Source organism: Panthera leo, chromosome F2 (assembly GCF_018350215.1).
Source record: "Panthera leo isolate Ple1 chromosome F2, P.leo_Ple1_pat1.1, whole genome shotgun sequence".
NCBI classification, from domain to species: Eukaryota; Metazoa; Chordata; class Mammalia; order Carnivora; family Felidae; genus Panthera; species Panthera leo.
This window is the reverse complement of record NC_056695.1, coordinates 9288076-9306405: the sequence shown is the minus strand read 5'-3', so window position 1 is coordinate 9306405 and position 18330 is coordinate 9288076. Positions and strand designations below refer to the sequence as shown.

Sequence of the window (18330 nt, the reverse complement as noted above, 5' to 3'; positions counted from 1 at the left end):
CGGCTCGGCCTTTCCCGGGAGGGAGCGATGGGGCGCGCGGGCGCCGGCGAGCGGACGCCGGTGTAAGACGCGCGGCGCCCGGCCCCGGAGCGAGGCGGCGGCGGCGGCGGCGGCGGCGGCGTCGGGCGCGGGGAGGCCTGTGAGGGCCGCCGCCCCGAGCCCCGGCCTCCCGCGCCATGGCCCCCATGGGCATCCGCCTGTCCCCGTTGGGGGTGGCCGTGTTCTGCCTGCTAGGGCTCGGCGTGCTCTACCACCTCTACTCGGGCTTTCTGGCCGGCCGCTTCAGCCTCTTCGGCCTGGGCGGCGAGCCGGGCGGCGGCGCGGCCGCAGGGCCCGCGGCCGCGGCCGACGGGGGCACCGTGGACCTGCGCGAGATGCTGGCCGTGTCGGTGCTGGCGGCGGTTCGCGGCGGCGATGAAGTCAGGCGAGTCCGCGAGAGCAACGTCCTCCACGAGAAGTCCAAGGGGAAGACGCGCGAGGGGGCCGAGGACAAGATGACCAGCGGGGACGTGCTGTCCAACCGCAAGATGTTCTACTTGCTCAAGACCGCCTTCCCTAACGTGCAGGTGGGTGGGTGCCACGAGCGCCGGGCGCCCTGGGCCGGGGGGGGGGGGGTGCGGGCCGGCGACAGCGCCCGCTCGGGGTCGCCTTGCGGGGAGACCTGCTCGGAGCGAGCCCCAGCGCCTTGACCCCTCTGACAGCTCCAGGTCGTGGCGCCCTGGCTCCCATTTTTGCAGACGTGGAGCTCGAGACGCGGAAGTCTAGGTGCTCAAGGTCGTACAAACAGTTGACACCAGAGCTGGGTGAGGTTGCAGGTAATCTGAGTCAGGGCCCTGGCCCTTCTGGCCCCTCCCCAGAAACGGGGACGCGCTTCGTGCCTGCGATCAGAAGCTCGGGGTGCCGGGCCGGCCTTGAAAGGCTGGGAAAGTTAACTTCGGCCCCTGCTGGGGGCCCTTCTGTCAAATGAAGGGGTTGGACCAGAACCCCCGTGGCCCTCCAGCCTTTCTTGATGTACTTGTCGGAAGGATCGTTTCTATGGAACACACGTTTTCCGCCGGACCCGCTAGGAGCTAACTGGGGGCCGAGGACGGTAGAAGTCTGGTTGCGGAACTGTTAGTTCGCAGGGCAATGTGGGAGGTATGCTTCTGGCTTACTTGAGCCGCAGAGTGATCAGGACCCTCTTCAAGGCGTGTATTTGGGGAGCTCTTCAAAGAAGGCTTCGGAAGTCTATTTCCCAGCCACTTCGTTTCAGCTGCGCCCCCCTCCCCGCCCGCGTATTTTCTACAGAGAGTAAGAATTGGAAAACCTTGGCCTTTTATTTGGGTGCGTTTCTGGGGAAGGAATTGACATCTTCGTAGGTAAATCCAGAATTGGGGATTTGCTATTCATACTTTAGGAATTCATCATTTTAGTGGAGCTGCTGTCGAATGAATAACCCTTTTAAAAATGTATGATAATTCCAGAGGAAGAGCTTAACTTAGTGTAGCAGTGCCTTGGAAGCGCTATGTGCTAACTCGTTTTGGCTACGGGGAAGAAAAATTGTTTCCAGTGGAATTTTATTAATTAGATAAACAGTGAAATCGAAACCCCAGCTTCTTTGGAAAGTATCTGACCTTTTACTGTTGTTCTTGGAAGACTTAAGCGAGTATTGTCATTGTAGAATTACCTGTTTTGTGTAATCCTCCCTCCAGTCTGTCGTATTACTGCTTGGGTTCTCTTTTTTCCTCTTTCCATGTGTCATTTTTTTCTTACTGCCTTTTTTTTTTCTTTCCTTTAAAAAAAAATTTTTTTTTCAGGGGGAAGGAACATTGGCTTCATGTCCTGAGCCGCTGGCTACCAGATGTTATTGACACAAGAATTCTCAAACAAGACACAGAATGTTTATTCTTCTTTTGTCCTACCCTGCTTTATCATCACAAACAATACTTATCTTGGGTTTGTACAGATACGTGTATCTTGCGTATGTAAGATCCACCGGTAGGATATCTTTTCTCCAAAACACACGGTATTCTCTTAAGAGTTTGTCGAATAAACAGGAGTTTCATAGAAATGATGCAGAATAGTTACATCAGTAGAAATGGTGACCATGTCTTGAATTTATTTTAGGCACCCAGATAATGGCACGCAGGACTTCTTTGGATCCTGACAGCAACTTTAGGAAGTAAATTTTATCGACGCCCAATTTGCAGACGGGAATGCGGGGCTCCCAACACTCCATGGTTTATATGAACTATCGAATGCTTCATTTTTAGCTAGATCTTTCGGAGGCTGTTTAAAACTTACAGCGCAATTCCCTAGGGAAAACCTAAACTTGTAGAAGATTAGAAGCCATGATAAAATATATCAAACAGAGTTGAAATTCGTTTTTTTGAAGATGAAGACGACGACATTCTTAAATACCAAAAACACGTACCTGCGTGCCCATGTGTGTTCACGTGTGAACCAAACCTTCTGCTTTGGGGAACTTCCACAGGATTCTGCATTTGTTTTTGCGCTTCTTAGCAGACGTGAAGGGAATGGCTGCCAAGTGGTAACACTGCATTTTATTGAACACAAAAGCCAGGCTTTCAGAAGTGCAGATGTTGAGGGCTCTGCCTCCACGTAAAATAGCTTTTTGTTTTCTTGTGACTGAATATTCACACGTTCACTTCTAGTGTTGGGCTTTTGCTGGTGTCGAGGAGGTCACATTTATTTCTACAATGTCCAAGTAGAACGTTGGACATGCCCTACTTGTCCTCTTGCCAAGTGGTGTCCTCTTGAACGGCCTTTGATCACTGCGTTAAGACTAGAGGCCAAATGTTACAGCCATCTATGTAGACACTCAGCCCTGGATTCCTTTTTCCCCTCTCATCGCCCCCCAGCACCCAGAAGGTAGTCCTAGATGTCTCGTTGGTTTTGAAGCCTCACCTGGATTTTGGGGGGTAATGATTTTAAGTCCAGTCCCACTCCGTTTTCTTCCTTGTGGAAAATTAGCATTGATCAGCCACAGAGGCTTTCTTCTTTTATCCTGATGCCCTGTGCAAATAGAGAGAGGTCTCTTACTTTTTACCACACTTTTCCTGTCTGGAGTCCGAGGCTTGAGCTTTCCTATCTCACGTTTATTCCTCATACGAGGATATACCACGTGTCACTCTAGAATACGCATGTGGGGGTAGTTTTGCCCTCAGGGGACATTTGGCACAGTCTGGAGATTTTTGGTTATCACAGCTGGAGGTGGAATGCTACTTGGCCTCTAGTAGGTAGACCGTAAACATCCCACAATGCATAGGACAGCTCTCCGTAACAGAGAATGACGTAGCCTAATTTTTCAGTTGGGGCCAGGGTTGAGAAACCCTGCTCTAGAGAAGTGAGTGTTATCCTAAGAAAACTCCAGTTTGGGCTGGGAGCCCCGGATTTCCTTTGGTGTGCAGGCTTTCTTATGTCAGGGATCTTGGGAGAGTCCCCAGGCAACCTTTCTTCTCTTCTTCAACGCATGGGCCGTGCTTGATTTTATTATGTGAAAATACTAGTAACTGCAGCCATTTGTGCGGCACTTTCATTATAGTCTTCTGGATGGTGATGAAAAGGAAGGCTGGAGATAGTTTTCTGGAGTGGATTTGCAGCTACAGAACAGACACACTTAGATTTATAGTTTCAATTTACTATACAGGGAACTCTGTATTTGAAAGGCTCCTGTCCTCAACTTTCCTTGTTCAAAGTGTTTTTTTGTTTTTTGTATTTTTAACGTTTTATTTATTTTTGAGAGAGAGAGAGCATGAGCTGGGGAGGGGCGGAGAGAGAGGGGGACAGAGGACTCAAAGCAGGCTCTGCACTGATCGCAGCGAGCCCATCGCGGGGCTTGAACTCGTGAACCGTGACATCATGACCTGAGCCAGAGTCGGACGCTCGACTGACTTAAGCCAGCCAGGCACCCCAACTTGTTCAGTTTTTGACAATGATTCATTTTATTTGAAGATCGGGCATGCTACTCCAATCTGATAGGAGTCTTGGGCCTGTGCTTCCTTGACCTTTAAGATGGGAGTTAAACTCTTCTCTCAACAGCAGTACTCACTGGAAAAGTTTGAGAAGCTTAATACAGTGCTAAGAACACTTGACTTGACATCTTGTCCAGTCACCTGCCTGTGTAATCCTGGCCAGTCATTTCACATCTCTGAGCTGCAGTTCCCCTTCTGTAAAATCTAGATAACTAGTAAATTTGATAATTAGTGCAGACATAAGCACTGCAGACAGAAAAAAATACAAGTTGAAAGGAGCTGGCCCAATAGAGGTAGTAGGATAGTAAATTCCAGTACCCTGATGAGTCTGAATCTGATGCACATGGGGAAATCACTGTGGAAGAAATTAGGAAGGTAATCACATGGCGAATTCACTCAAAGAGGGTTGGAGCTAATCTTTAGTTTAATCCTAAAGTACTAAAGAGGGCCAGATTTACCTGACTTTTCTTGAAGCCTGCAACATGCCATACTTTGTTTGGGCTGTGGCTGTTTGGAGGTGGGTGAGACCAGTTAAAAGTATGTTAAAACAGGCTGTGCAAGAGATATAGACCAGAGCTCAGCTAAAAGGAAAGTTATACTCAGCTTGGTTTCCTGGCTAACGTTTAGTTAGTCCTCAGTAAGTGACAAGCGCTGAATTAAGCTTTGTATTACCACCGTTAATTTACTCTTGACAACGACATAGGAAGTTAAGTACTATTGCCCCCATTCTGCAGATAAAGAAATTGAGGCTTGGAGAGGATAACTAATTTACCAAGCGTTACACAATTAGAAGATAATTTTAGCCTCTCAGAGATTGACTTAGTGATCGGAGAATCATCTCAGGTCCATTTAATTCTGTAGATAAGGCAATATAGGAGATATAACCACAGTGTATTCTTAACTAACCTATAGTGCTTTGAATGGTTAGTAGAGCTCAGGGGAGACAGTTGGAGAATCGTTTGGAGGGGGTAAACCAGCTAGGAGGTTTTCTCTAGTGAGAGATGATACATCTTAAATTGCTGTGGTCACAGAAAAGAGCGAATTGGAAAGATACGAGAGAATTTCTAAGGATGTTCCGAAAACGACCCCTCTATATCTGATTTTCACAATTGGTTTTGAAGAGTGGGCGATGACAAGTCAAAGGGGGCAGATTATGAGTGCCATCTTTGACATGTGAAGTTAGAGTTGCCTTTGATATGGCCGAGGGGACATGTTAAGGAGGTAGTCGAATATATCGGTCTGAAGCTCTGAAGACCCTTCGGAATTAGAAATAGGAATTTGTGAGTCATCAGTGTTGTGATATTAATTGAAAGCTGTTGTGGACAGGATTGTTTATGGAAAGACTATATTGTGAAAGGGGAAGATCAAGGGCCTACAGCCAAGGATAACGCAGATTGAAAATAATCATTTAACAAGAATAATAGCATCCAGCTTTTATGCAATGCTTACTCAGTGTTAAGCACTATACTAAGTTTGTTTGTTTTACCTATTCTGTTTCATTGATTCACCCAAAGAACCCTGTAGGGAGATGTGTTTATCATTCACTTTTAGCAGCTCAGAAAGCTTAGGGGACCAACCTGGATAAAGCCACATGCCCAAGAAATTGAGGCGCTGGCAATGATAGAACACATACTTGTAATAGAGGTTCTGTGTGGTGAATGGTCACTGGTGAACTTTGTGAGAACTTGCTCGGTGGCTTGATGGAAAGGAAGCAAAACTGAAAAAGATGGGAGGTAAAAAAAAAAATGGAGATAGTAAAGACAAGGCTTTCAAGAAATTGGACTCCTAAGGAGCTTGGCTGGGGTCTTCTATGGGACTAAGAGAAGTTTCTATGGATTTTTTTCTGGTATTGTTTTTAAGGTGTGAGACAGACGATAGAGCGTGTTTAATTATTTATGGATCTATATCTGAAAGATGGTATTGATAGTAAAAAACTTCTGAAAAGGTTGAAGAAGACAGGTAGAGCCATGTTTCTCCATCTAGAAAATAGTTGTTGAATGCCTACTATGTGACAGGCACAGTGTGAGGCACTATATGTAAAAACATTTTAGGATAGGAGCACCTGGGTGGCTCAGTCGGTTAAGCGGCCGACTTTGGCTCAGGTCATGATTTCGCAGTCTGTGAGTTCGAGCCCCGCGTCGGGCTCTGTGCTGACAGCTCAGAGCTGGAGCCTGCTTCGGATTCTGTGTCTCCCTCTCTCCGACCCTCCCCCAGTCATGCTCTGTCTCTCTGTCTCAAAAATAAATAAACGTTAAAAAAATTAAAAAAAAAAACCAACATTTTAGGATATAATGATTCATGGAAAAATGTAGTGAATGGTGTCTTCTTAGGACATTAACCAAAATCCTCTGCAGCCCCAAAGTAACTGAGCTTTCATATGAATAGCTTTAATTGTGTTTTGGAGTCTTGATTTCCTATTCTACAATTCCTGTTGAGGACTGAGACAGAGAGGCAGTAGCAATGACGGAGGGAGAGTAGATTGAATGGAAAGGGTTATGGGGAAGAAATGTAAGTATATTGGCAAAGAATAACGTTGTCAACTCAGAAGTATTCATTTAACACCTACTGTACCAGGGACTGGTTTAGGCTCCAGTAATGAAGGAAATTGTGTCCTTGAACTCATACAACTTATGTTCCGGTAGGTCGAGATCTATAGTACACCTGTGATCAAATAAATTGATTTCAGATACTGATACGGGTTTTGAAGAAGAAAAAATAAGACCATGTCAGAAGAGTGAGTGGGGCTTCTGCTTTGGCCATCATGGGCAGGGCAGACCACTGAGAGGCACTGTCATTTGAACTGAGATCTGAAGGATAAGAAACAGACAATCCTGCAGAGATTTGAGAAAAGTGTGCATGAGCAGGAGAGAAAAAATTAAGGAAACACAACGTTGCCAAAGGAACATAATTTTCTAGTAGAAAGTACAAAGGCCCTGAGGCCAACGGACCAGAAAAAGACAAGTCTGGAGTGTAGTGTAAACAAGGATGCAAATAGAGAAAGGTTACTGGGGCCAGATCATCCGCACCTTTGTAGATGATGGTAAGGAGTCTGGATTTGATCTCTGTGCAATGAGAAACCACAGGTGTTCAGCAGGGAGTGACTAGAATCTGATTTGGGAAGATGGCGGGTTGCTGGGTTGCAAGGGGAAGCTCCATAACATGGCAGTGATTTTGTCCATCTTGTTCATTCTTCTGTTCCAGTACCCATAGCGGTTTGCAATACGTGGCCATTAGTAGCTGTTGAACGAATGAATGAATCCGTGAATGCACTGTAGGAGTCAAGAGCAATTGAAGGCTATTTTAGAAATCCAAGTGAGGGGGCCTGGGTGGCTCAGTCGGTTGGGCGTCCGACTTTGACTCAGGTCATGGTCTCGTGGTTTGTGAGTTCAAGCCCCGTGTCGGGTTCTATGCTGACAGCTCAGAACCTGGAGCCTGCTTCGGATTCTGTGTCTCCTCCGCTCTGTGCCCCTCCCATACTCATGCTCTGACTCTGTCTCTCAATAATCAATAAATGTTAAAAAAAAAAAAAAAAAAAAAAAAAAAAAAGGAAATCCAAGTGAGAGATAGATGGCGGCCTAAACTAAGATTTGCTTGGTATACATAGTTTCATGTATTTAGAACTGGGGGTAGAATTTCCAGGACTTAATGGCTGGTGAAATGTGGGAAAGAATTGAGAGAAACTTAACCGTTTCTAAGGCCGTTGACAATGTCGTACGGTGGGTTTATTCCGTTTGTGGGTGTGTAATGGTGGCAGCAGGTTACAAATAGCGGTTGTGCAGAAGCAGGTGGGGACACCGGACTGACGTTCTTGGTCTCTTGCTCCGTTTGTTTCTTCCTAAGCTGACTCTCAGGGAAGATGTTTTTAGATGCAGTCCCATACTTTGTTAGGCCATACTCATTTGAAACGATGTGGAGAAGCTGGCTTGAACTCTAGGCAGAAATCTTCATCCTAAGGCACGGTAGTTGCTACCCACACTCGGCACTGCCATTTTTGTAAGCCGTGGTGGTCAAGACCCAGAAACTACTTTGTGTGTTCTGGGAGGCACATTTGTTGCTTGTTTTACGTTTATTCCATGGCGTTTGCTTAGTTACTTAGTTACTTACTCTTACATTCCCTTATCCGACACAGACTAAATTGTGTTCTCATTAAGTATGTGGGCCCTAAAGCTATAATACTTTAAAGTGATACCTGCAAGATGGTAGAATAGGAGTTCTCTACCGTCATTCCCTCACAGAACATTGATTTGGGTAGTCATCCACAGATAAGGGTTCCTTTGTGGGCATCTGGGAGTCCAGCAGAGATGTTCCAGCACACCATTGGGGCAAAAAAAAAAAAAAAAAAAAAAAAGAATAGATACATTGATGAGAGAGAAGTGTTTTCACTTCACTTTCACCACACCGTCTCTCAAGACAGCACAGCTCGGTGCCAAGAGAGACCCCCTGAAGCCTGCAATTTCACCCACAGGAATGTGTGAGTGAGTGTCTGGCTTTGCCAGCCATGCAGGACACTGCCCACGAAACCACTTCTGTCTCTTGTCACCTATGTCCCTGAAGTGATCTGCAAGACTGAGGGGTTGGGAGAGGCTGTGGGAACACATAAACCGGGGCTCATCTGAAGGGATGCTCTTTGTAGACACCCATCAGGAAGGCTGCCCACGAGTCGCTGGGGAGTCCTCGCCATTAGGGCCCCTCAACTGGCTCACAGGCACCCCCAACACTCTCCATGTCTTGCCCAAACCCAGTCCGCTCGCCCACCTTGGCGTGATTTTAGCATGTGCTCCCGTAGACAGCGAGACTGAGCCTTTGTAAATGGCCAGCAAACAAGTGCGGAAAGCCAGCAGAATTGCGGAATTGGGAAAAGGCTCACAAACTTGAGCATCTCAGAGTACCACCCTAGAGAAGACAAATGGGAGGCTCCTAGTCCCTGGGTTGGCTTTGTGGGGTTGAGATAAAGCTTATAATCTTAAGAATTTACCCTCCAAGAGAGAACAAGAAGTGTGGAGAATGCATATCTGTAGAAAATGTTAGAGAAAGCCTTAGAATCCCACATCAGACTCAAGGTGAAGATAACTCTCACAAAGTCAATCAGTAAAGACTGGAGGTGACTGCTTCTTTAAATGTGAAGGCAGCAATGCAGGGCTTCAAGGAATACAAAATGAATGAATGAATGAATGAAGCACAACATTACCACAGGAATATAATTTTCTAGTAACTGACCCTCCAGAAACAGAGATCTACAAATTGCCTGTCAACAAATTCAAAAAATTGTTTTAAGGAAGCTCAGTGAGTTTAAGAGACACAGACAACTCAAAGAAATCAGGAAAGCAATACTTGAACAAAAGGGGAGACACAACAGAGACAGAAGTTAAAAAGAGTGGAGAAACTTGTGTGCATTATGGGGGACCATCAAGTGTAACTTTTCATACTTTGGGAATCTCCAAGAGAGAGAAAAGGGCAGAAAGTTTATTTAAATGATAGTGGCTGAAAATTTCCCAAATTAGAGAAGAGAATGTGACATCCAGGTACATGAAGTTTATAAGTCCAAAAATTCAACTCAAAAGAGGACTTTATTGAGACACATTATAATAAAACTGTCAAAAATCAAAGACCGAATTTGAAAGCAGCAAGAGAAAAGAAACTCACCTGATACAAGGGAACCCCTCATCAGACTATCAGCAAATATTTCATCAGAAACCCTGTAGGCCAGGAGAGAGTGGGATGATATGTTTGTTCAGAGTGCTGAAAGAAACTGTTAAAACAAAACAAAACTGCCAACCAAGAATACTTTACCTAGCAGCACTCTCCTTCAGAAATGAAGACTAGATCAGGATTTTCCCAGACGAATAAAACCAGAGGGAGCTGACCGCCAGAACTGCCTTATAAGAAGTGTTAAAGGGAGTTCTTCAAGCTGAAATGAAAGGATCTAAGTAGTAACATGAAAACAAAGTATAAAATTCACTGGTAAGTATAGAATTAAATTCAGAATATTCTAATGTAATAGTGGTGTACAAGACACTTAACTCTAATATAAAAGTTAAAAGAGGAGTGTTTTTTTAAAACTATAGAGCTACAAAAATTTGTTAATGGATGCACAGTATAGAAAGATGTAACTTACAGCATCAAAAATAAAATGTGGTGGAGGCAAAGAGGGAAGAGTTTATATGGGATCAAAGTTAAGTTATTATTGACTTAAAATAGACTGTTATAACTATAAGATACGTAAGTTTCATGATAACCACAAAGTAAAAACCTCTGATAGACAAAAGATACAGAGAAGGGAATCAAAGCATACCACCGTGGAGTATCATCAGATCACAAAGGAAGATAGCAACAGAGTAAGAAAAGAACAAAGAAGCTACAAAAAGCCAGAAAGCAATTAACAAGGTGGCATTAGCAAGTCCACATTTGCTAATAATTATTTGAAATGTAGGTGAACTAAATTCTCCAATCAAAAAACAGTTAATGGATTTAAAAAAAATAAAAATAAAAAGACCCACCTGTATGCTGCCTACAAGAGACACACTTCAGCTTTAAAGACACGCATAGGATCAGAGTGAAGGAATGGAAAAAGATACCGTGTGCAAATGGAAACCCAAAGAGGACAGGGTAGCCATAATGGCATCAGACAATATAGACTTTAAGTAAAAAAACTAACAAGGGGCAAAGAAGGTATTATATGATGAGATAAAAGGGTCAGTTCATCAAGAGGATATGACAGCTGTAAATACATAGGCACCCAACATCACAGCACTAAGTACGTTGAGCAAATATGATAAACCTGAGGACGGAAACAGATGGCAAAGCCGCAGCAGTAGTGGAGACTCCCAGTACCGCACTTTTACCAATGGACAGATACCTAGACAGATCATCAATGAGGAAATGATGGACTTACACTGCACTTCAACTAAGAACTGGTCTTCTGAAAAGAGAAGATTAACAAACCTTTGGCTAGTCAAAGATAAAACGATTCGAATCTTCTATAAATTCAGAAATGAAAGCATACAGCCGCTACGTTACATACTGATTGCTACAATATACAAATGATCAAAAGAGATCACTACAGTTATAGGTAAACAAATTGGGTAACTTAGAAGAAATGGATAAATTCCTAGAAACAGACAACCTACCAAGACTGAATCATGAAGAAAACAGAATAGCTGGACAGACCTGTAAGGAGATTGAATCCTTAATCAAATTTCCCAATAAAGAAAATCCCGGGACTCGATGTCTTCACTGGTGAATTCTACCAAACAAAAATTAATACCAATCCTTCTCAAAGTCTTTCCCAAAATTGAAAATGGAACACTTCCAAACTCACTTTATGAAGCCAGCATTACCCTGATACCAAAGCTATGCAGGGACACTATAAGAAGAAAAAATTACAGGCCATTATTCCTCATGAACATACATCCAAAAATCCTCAACAAAATACTAAAAAACTGAACTCAACAGCATATTAAAAGGGTCAGACACCACGATCAAGTGGGATTTATCCCAGGAATGAAGGATAGTTTCAGTATATGCAAATCAATCAATGTGATAGACCACAACAGAATGAAAGACAAAAATTGTGTGATTATCTCAAAATAAAAATATAAAAAGCATTTGACAGAATTCAACACTTTTTCATTATAAAAACTCTCAACCAAGTAGGTATAGAAGGAATATACCTCAACATAATAAAGGCCATATGTGACCAGCCCGCAGCTAACATGATACTCAATCATGAAAATCTAACAACTTTCTTTTAACATCAGAAAGGCAAGGATGCCCATGCTTAGCACTCCCATTCAACATTGTACTTGAAGCCCTAGCCAGAGCAATTAGGTAAGTAAAAGACATAAAATGCATCCAAAGTAAAATTGTTTGCAGATGGCATGATATTATGAAAGAAAACTCTAATATATTGTTAGCAAAATATTGTTCAACTAATATTAATACTTCAATAAAGTTGCAGGATACAAAGTCAACAAAAATCATTATTTCTTTTTCTTTTAAATGTGTTATTTATTTTTGAGAGACCCCATGAGCAGGGGAGGGCAGGAGGGGGGGGCACGGAGGATCCGAAGCTGGCTCTGAGCTGATAGCAGCGAGCCCAACGTGGGGCTCGAACTCATGAACCATGAGATCATGGCCGGAGCCGAAGTCTGACGCTCAGTGGACTAAGCCACCCCAGCGCCCCTGTATTATTTCTATATATTAGCAACAATGAACTATTTGAAAGAGGAATTAAGAAGACCATTCCATTTACAATAGCATCAAAAACAGTAAAGTACCTAGGAGTGAGTTTAACCAAGGAGGTGAAAGACCTGTATACCAAAAACCGATGAAACTAATTGAAGACACAAATAAACAGAAAGGTATTGCGTGTCTTGGATTGGAAGAATTAGTATTGTTAAACTGCCCATACCGCTCAACGCAATGTATACATTTAATGTAGCCCCTGTCAAAATCCCAATGGCATTTTTCAAAGAAATGGGATAAAATAATCCAAAATTCACGTAGAACCACAAACGACCCAAGTAGCTAAAGCAATTTTAAGCAAGAAGGACAAACCCGGAAGCATCCCATTTCCTGATTTCAAATTACAAAGCGATCGTAATCAAAACAGTGTGGTAGTGGCGTAAAACGTACATGCAAACCAAAGGAATAGAATAGAGAAATAAATCCCCACGTGTACATTTAACTCATCTTTGGCAAAACGTCAAGAGCATACCGCTGGGAAAAGATAGCTTCCTCAATGAAGGTGCTGGGAAAGCTGGCTATCTACATGCAAAAGAATAAAAGTGGATCCCTGTCTTACACCACTCACTCATCAGAAACTAACTCAAAATGCATACAAGATTTCAGTGCAACACCTGAGATATAAAGCTCTTTGATACTGGTCTGAGCAATGATTTTTTAGAAAAGACACTAAAAGTACAGAAATCAAAAGCAAAAATGAACAAGGAAAATGACATCAAGTTTAAAAGCTGTGCACAGCAAAGGAAACAGCTGAAGGAAAAGGCAACCTATGGAATGGCAGAAAATATTTGTAAACCATGTATTTTGATAAGGGTCTAAAGTCCAAAATCTATAAGGAACGCGTTCAACTCAATAGCAAAAGAATAAGTAATCCAGTTTAAAAATGGACAAAGGACCTGAATGCATATTTCCCCAAGAAGACCTACAAGTTACTGTCAGTTATATGACAAGTTGTTCAACATCAGTAATCATCAGGGAAGTACACATCAAAACCACAATTGAAATGTTACCTCACCTGTTAGGGTGCCTATTATCAAATAGACAAGAGGTAAATGTTAGCAAGCATGTGGAGAAAATTCTGAGAGCCCTTTTATACCATTGGTGGGAATGTAAATTGGTATAGCCATTATGGAAATACTATGGAGGTTCCTCAAGAAATTAAAAATAGAACTACCATATGATCTAGCAATCCCACTTCTGGATATATATCTAAATGAAATTAGTATCTTGAGATGTCTGTACTCCTGTGTTCATTGTGGCAATAGTTACAATAGCCAAAATACAGAAATGATGGATAAGTACTGATGGATGGATCAGTATAGATACACACACACACACACACACACACACACACACACACACACACTGGAATGTTATTCTGCCATTAAAAAAAAAATCCAAACAAATGTTGAGCTCCTAGAAACAGTGAGTAGAATGGTGATTGCCAGAGTCTAGGAATGAGGGAAGAGAGGAGGTGTCGGTCTGAGGGTGTAAACTGGTGGTTATGACCACGATGAGTAGGTTCTGAGGTTCAAATATATAGGAAGATGACTGTGGTTAATAATACTGTATTTTAGTAGATCTTAACTAGATCTTAGGCATTCTCACCACAGAACAACTGATAGATGCAGTAGTTAACTTGATTGTGGTAATCGTTTTACCACCTATCAAGCCATCACACTTGATATGTGTGTGTAGCTTTCTCAGTGAAGCTGCAGGGAAAAGCCGAATATGTCACCAGTGCCACAGTCGTAATTATTCTGGCGTTAAGGTAAGTCTTGATAACTGGTAAGGAAAGTCAGCCCACCATGATAATTTTCCTCCCCCTCCCCTGTCACCAAAACGCCTTGTTCTTTTTCCAAGAAGCGGTTTAAAAAAAAAAGAAGAAAGAAAAAAAAATTATAGGGATTTTGATTGGAGTTTCATTACATCTATAGTTTACTGGTGGGAGAATTGACATCTTTGTCGTTTTTCAGTAATTAATGTTCTTTTCATACAGCTTAATTTTCTCTGTACTGTTTTTGCACATCTTGGGTAGATTTATTTCCAAATAATTTACTTCTTTTGTTAGTTGAAATGGCTTCCGTTTTTATGTTAAATCTGTTTTTTTTAATATCTGTCGCTAGTATCTGTTGCTGGTAAAAAATGCAAGTGATTGTTAAATACCGATCTTGTACCTAGAGACTTGGCTGTGAAAGTTCTGTTATCCTATAATTTATCTACAGGTCCTTTTGGATTTTCTCAGTAATAAGTCATGAATTGCATGTTATGACTTCACTTCTTCCTTTCTATCCCTTTGCCTCTCTACGCTCGCCACCCTCCCTTAGCGTTCTGCAACGGCTAGGACGCCGTGCACGCTGTTCGCAGAAGTTATGATGGAGGGCAGCTTGATTCGGTGAGGTGCCGGCTGAGTCCTTCACCATCAGGTTTCCGTTGCCACCCTTATCTCCGGCTCCTTCCTCCGGGCTCACTCTGCTCTGGCCGCACTTGCCTCCTTGCTCTGAAAATACCAGCACGCTCCCACCTCCCGCCTTTGCGTTTGTTACTCTGTGGGCTGGAAGGATGTAACTTCAGATGCCTGGCGAGGCTCACTTCCTTTAAATCTTCACTCTAACACCGCCTTTGCCTTAGCTACCCTGTCTTCGAAAACAAACAACTTTATTGCAGCGTGATTTTACATATCAGTATCATTTGCCCATTGCAGATATCCAGTTCACTAGTTTTTACTAGATTTGCCGAGCTGTACAACCATTGTCATTAATCAGTGTTACGTTTTCATCACCCTACTAATATCCCTGTGCCCAATTACCACTCATCTGTGTTCCCACCCCTACCCCAGGCAACCACGGATCTACTGTCTCCATAGATTTGCATGTTACAGACATTTCACATTAAATGGAATCATCCAGTATGTGGTCTTTTGTTTCTTATTTCACTTAACATAATGCTTTGGGGGTTCACCCTTGCTATAGTATGAATTGTATCTCATTTCTTTTTATGGCTGCATAGCATCCCACTGTATGGATGTACCACATTTTGTTTATCCATTCATCAGTTGATGGACACTTGGTAGTTTGTAATTTTAGGCTAGTATGAAAAATCCCGGCCACCCTATCTTAAACAGTAACCCTTCTGCTCTCCTACAACATGCTTCCGGTGCTTCTCTGCTATATTTTAGATCTCCTTGTTATCACTATTCAGCATATCACCTGTTTCACTCATTTGTGCATTGTTTAACTCCCTAGAATCTAAGGGGCACAGGGGCAGAGATTTTTGTCTCAAGTTGATCACTGTTGTACATCGGTTCTGGGAACTGCCTGGCATGTAGTAGGCAATCGGTAAAATTTGCTGAATCACTAAAGGGATAAGTGAATGGATGAATTGGATGTTTACACTATATTAAAAATATTTTTTTTTATTTAAGTGGCTCTATCTTTCTGTAATATTACAGTTTTTAACTTTCTCTGCGACAATTTGGGATAGTTCAGGCACTTTCCAGAGATTGCTGGTATTTGTAGGGTTTTTATCGTGTGTGACTGTTTACTTACGTAGTTGTCAGTGTTATCGTCACTCTGACACTGTGGTATGGGGTCTGGGCGTGCCATTACGTGCTGCACAAACACAGTGATCTGCTGTGGAAAGGGAGCTTGTCAGAAAGCACAGTACCCAAAAGCCTGCCTCGCTTCAGTCTTAATCCCTACTGGAAATTCACATTTTGGAGACATTTTTCTTGCATGTGGATGTTATGATTTGATAGAGGAAGTCTTCTGATAAGGTAGTACATGAATAAAGTTGACAGTCCGTTATTAACCCAATTCTTAAAATGCAGTCAGTTCTTCAGTTTGCCTCGTTTAGGTGTGTCATTATTTACAAAAGTAAATATAAATGTAATATATTAATTAATTTTAATTTTTTAAGCATTTGTTTATTTTTGAGAGAGAAAGAGAGACAGAGCGTGAGCAGGGGAAGGGCAGAGAGAGAGGGAGACACAGAATCCAAAGCAGGCTGCAGGCTCGGAGCTGTCAGCACAGAGCCAGATGCAGAGCTTGAACTCACCAACCTCGAGATAACGGCCTGAGCCAAAGTCGGACGTTTAACCAACGGAGCCATCCAGGCGGCCCTGTAATACATTAATTTAAATCATTGTTTTACAAAGCAGAGTATGTTTTAAGTATTCATTAAGAAGCTTACTGTTGAAAGCAGTGGTTCTCTACTCCCCTATACCTTTACGTTTTTATAGAAGTCAGATTTATTTTATATTTTAATTTTGTGTCCTAGTAAATAAAAACAAAATTTGACTTTAGCATTTTATCCTGTGACTTACCTTTGGTATAGTGAAGAGAAGGCTCTTTTTTGTCTGTCTGGATTACTCATTTCAGCCTTGTTTATATTTTATAATATGCTAGCTTATTATCTGTTTTCATTATTTCCAGGTTTCTTTTTTCTATTGATCAAAGCTATATTTTAGATGATTACTTTTCTAGGACATTGTGACTCTTAGCATTCATGAATTATCTGTTCTAAAGCATATTTCTTTCAAGTCCATTGTCACTTTTCTCCTCCTTATAGTTACCGCGTTCAGTTCAGTGTTCCATAATATTGCCAATCTGTTTTCACGCTTTAGATCTGTTGTTTTTTATAAATATCATTAAGCTTTAAATAGCTTGTTTCTTTGATGATTAATTTCTCTATATTTCTCTATATTTGGATTCTCTGAGGCAATAAACTAAACTTGAATATTAAGTTAAATAAATAGTACTTGAAGGCAAGATGTTGCTGGAATTTTTTATATTTTTCCGTTTTGTAACGAAATGCTTCAAAATAAACATACGGATTTACTGACTTCCAGTGGATGCGATTCGGTCTGAAAAGTTTCTCTCTCTCATGTTTTCTGAGGGGGTATTTCTTCTTTTTAAATGTTTTAGCTGTCATCTATTTTTGGTGCAGATAAATACTGAGGAACACGTAGATGCAGCTGATCAGGAGGTTATCCTATGGGACCGTAAGATTCCTGAGGACATCCTGAAGGAAATCGCCACCCCTAAGGAGGTACCAGCAGAAAGCGTTACTGTCTGGATCGATCCACTGGATGCTACGCAGGAATATACAGGTGACTTCACATGAAAATTCATTTCAGACTTCAGATTGCCATTATATACTGGAGAATCAGAACAAAGACGGGTGGTATATACCTGGTGGGTCAATACTTTACCAGTTTGGCGCGAGCCTTTCCAATTAGGTTTTAAGACAGAGAGCTGGATTCATGCAGTGTGGTGTGAAACCTTTGGATGGACCCAGGTATTCTCAACCTTTTTCTCCCCCCAAAACCACTGTATTATGGCATACTCCCTATTAGGGGTCGTGATTCACTCTATCACTCACTGATCCTTCAGTGAAAGGACGTTTTTATCAGTCGCAACAACAAAATGGTTCCTGTTGGACACCTGTTTCTTGAGGTGTTTGCTTACATACTGAGTTATTATATATCGAGGTGTACATTATTCAGGTATTTATTTATGTAGCCAGAATATAATACTTACTCGTGATTTGAGGAATTGAGGGTTTATTGCGTATACATTTATCTTTAGAATTCAGCATAGTAAGTCGTAGGCATCCAGGGATAAGTAAGTAGCAACATGGAGAATTACTGCCCCCACCGCATTTTCTTTTTTGTTTGTTTGTATTGTTACCTAGGCCTAGCTCAGATTTCATTTCTGTGGATCCTCTCTCTTGCCTTGTTTCTTACACTGAGATATCCAATGCTTGCTTTTTCTCTGCTCTGTTGGTGTATATAGTAAAGGTAATTGCTTACCTATGTGCCCTCCTTCTAGATGATAAGTTCTTTGAATGTGGGGCCTTCTACTTTTTCATCTTTGTATTCTAGTCCTTAAGCACTGACCTTGATTGACCCATAATAGACACTCAGTAGGTAACTATTTGGAGAACAGGAGGAAGACAGAGGAAGGTGTCTAATAGCAACCGAAATTAGAAAATGTTTTGCGGAAGTAGGTAGTAGAAATACAGAATATTGAGGGATTTTTTAATAAACACTTTTCCTAAACTGAGATTGGCTTGATTATATAATAGTGATAATAAATGTGAGCGCCTCTCT

The 18330-nt window shown here is 42.1% G+C and overlaps 1 protein-coding gene across 2 annotated transcripts in view; it reads left to right on the top strand.

Moving 5' to 3' along the window:
• Positions 1 to 111: 111 nt before the first annotated feature.
• Positions 112 to 18330, top strand: part of BPNT2 (3'(2'), 5'-bisphosphate nucleotidase 2) — a 36463-nt gene continuing 18244 nt past the window's right edge. For both annotated transcript variants that reach the window (XM_042923129.1, XM_042923130.1), the window contains exons 1-2: positions 112 to 566; positions 17166 to 17328. In XM_042923129.1, coding sequence (XP_042779063.1) covers positions 177 to 566; positions 17166 to 17328 — 553 coding nt within the window. In that variant the 5' untranslated portion in view covers positions 112 to 176. The remainder of the gene's footprint in view (positions 567 to 17165; positions 17329 to 18330) is intronic.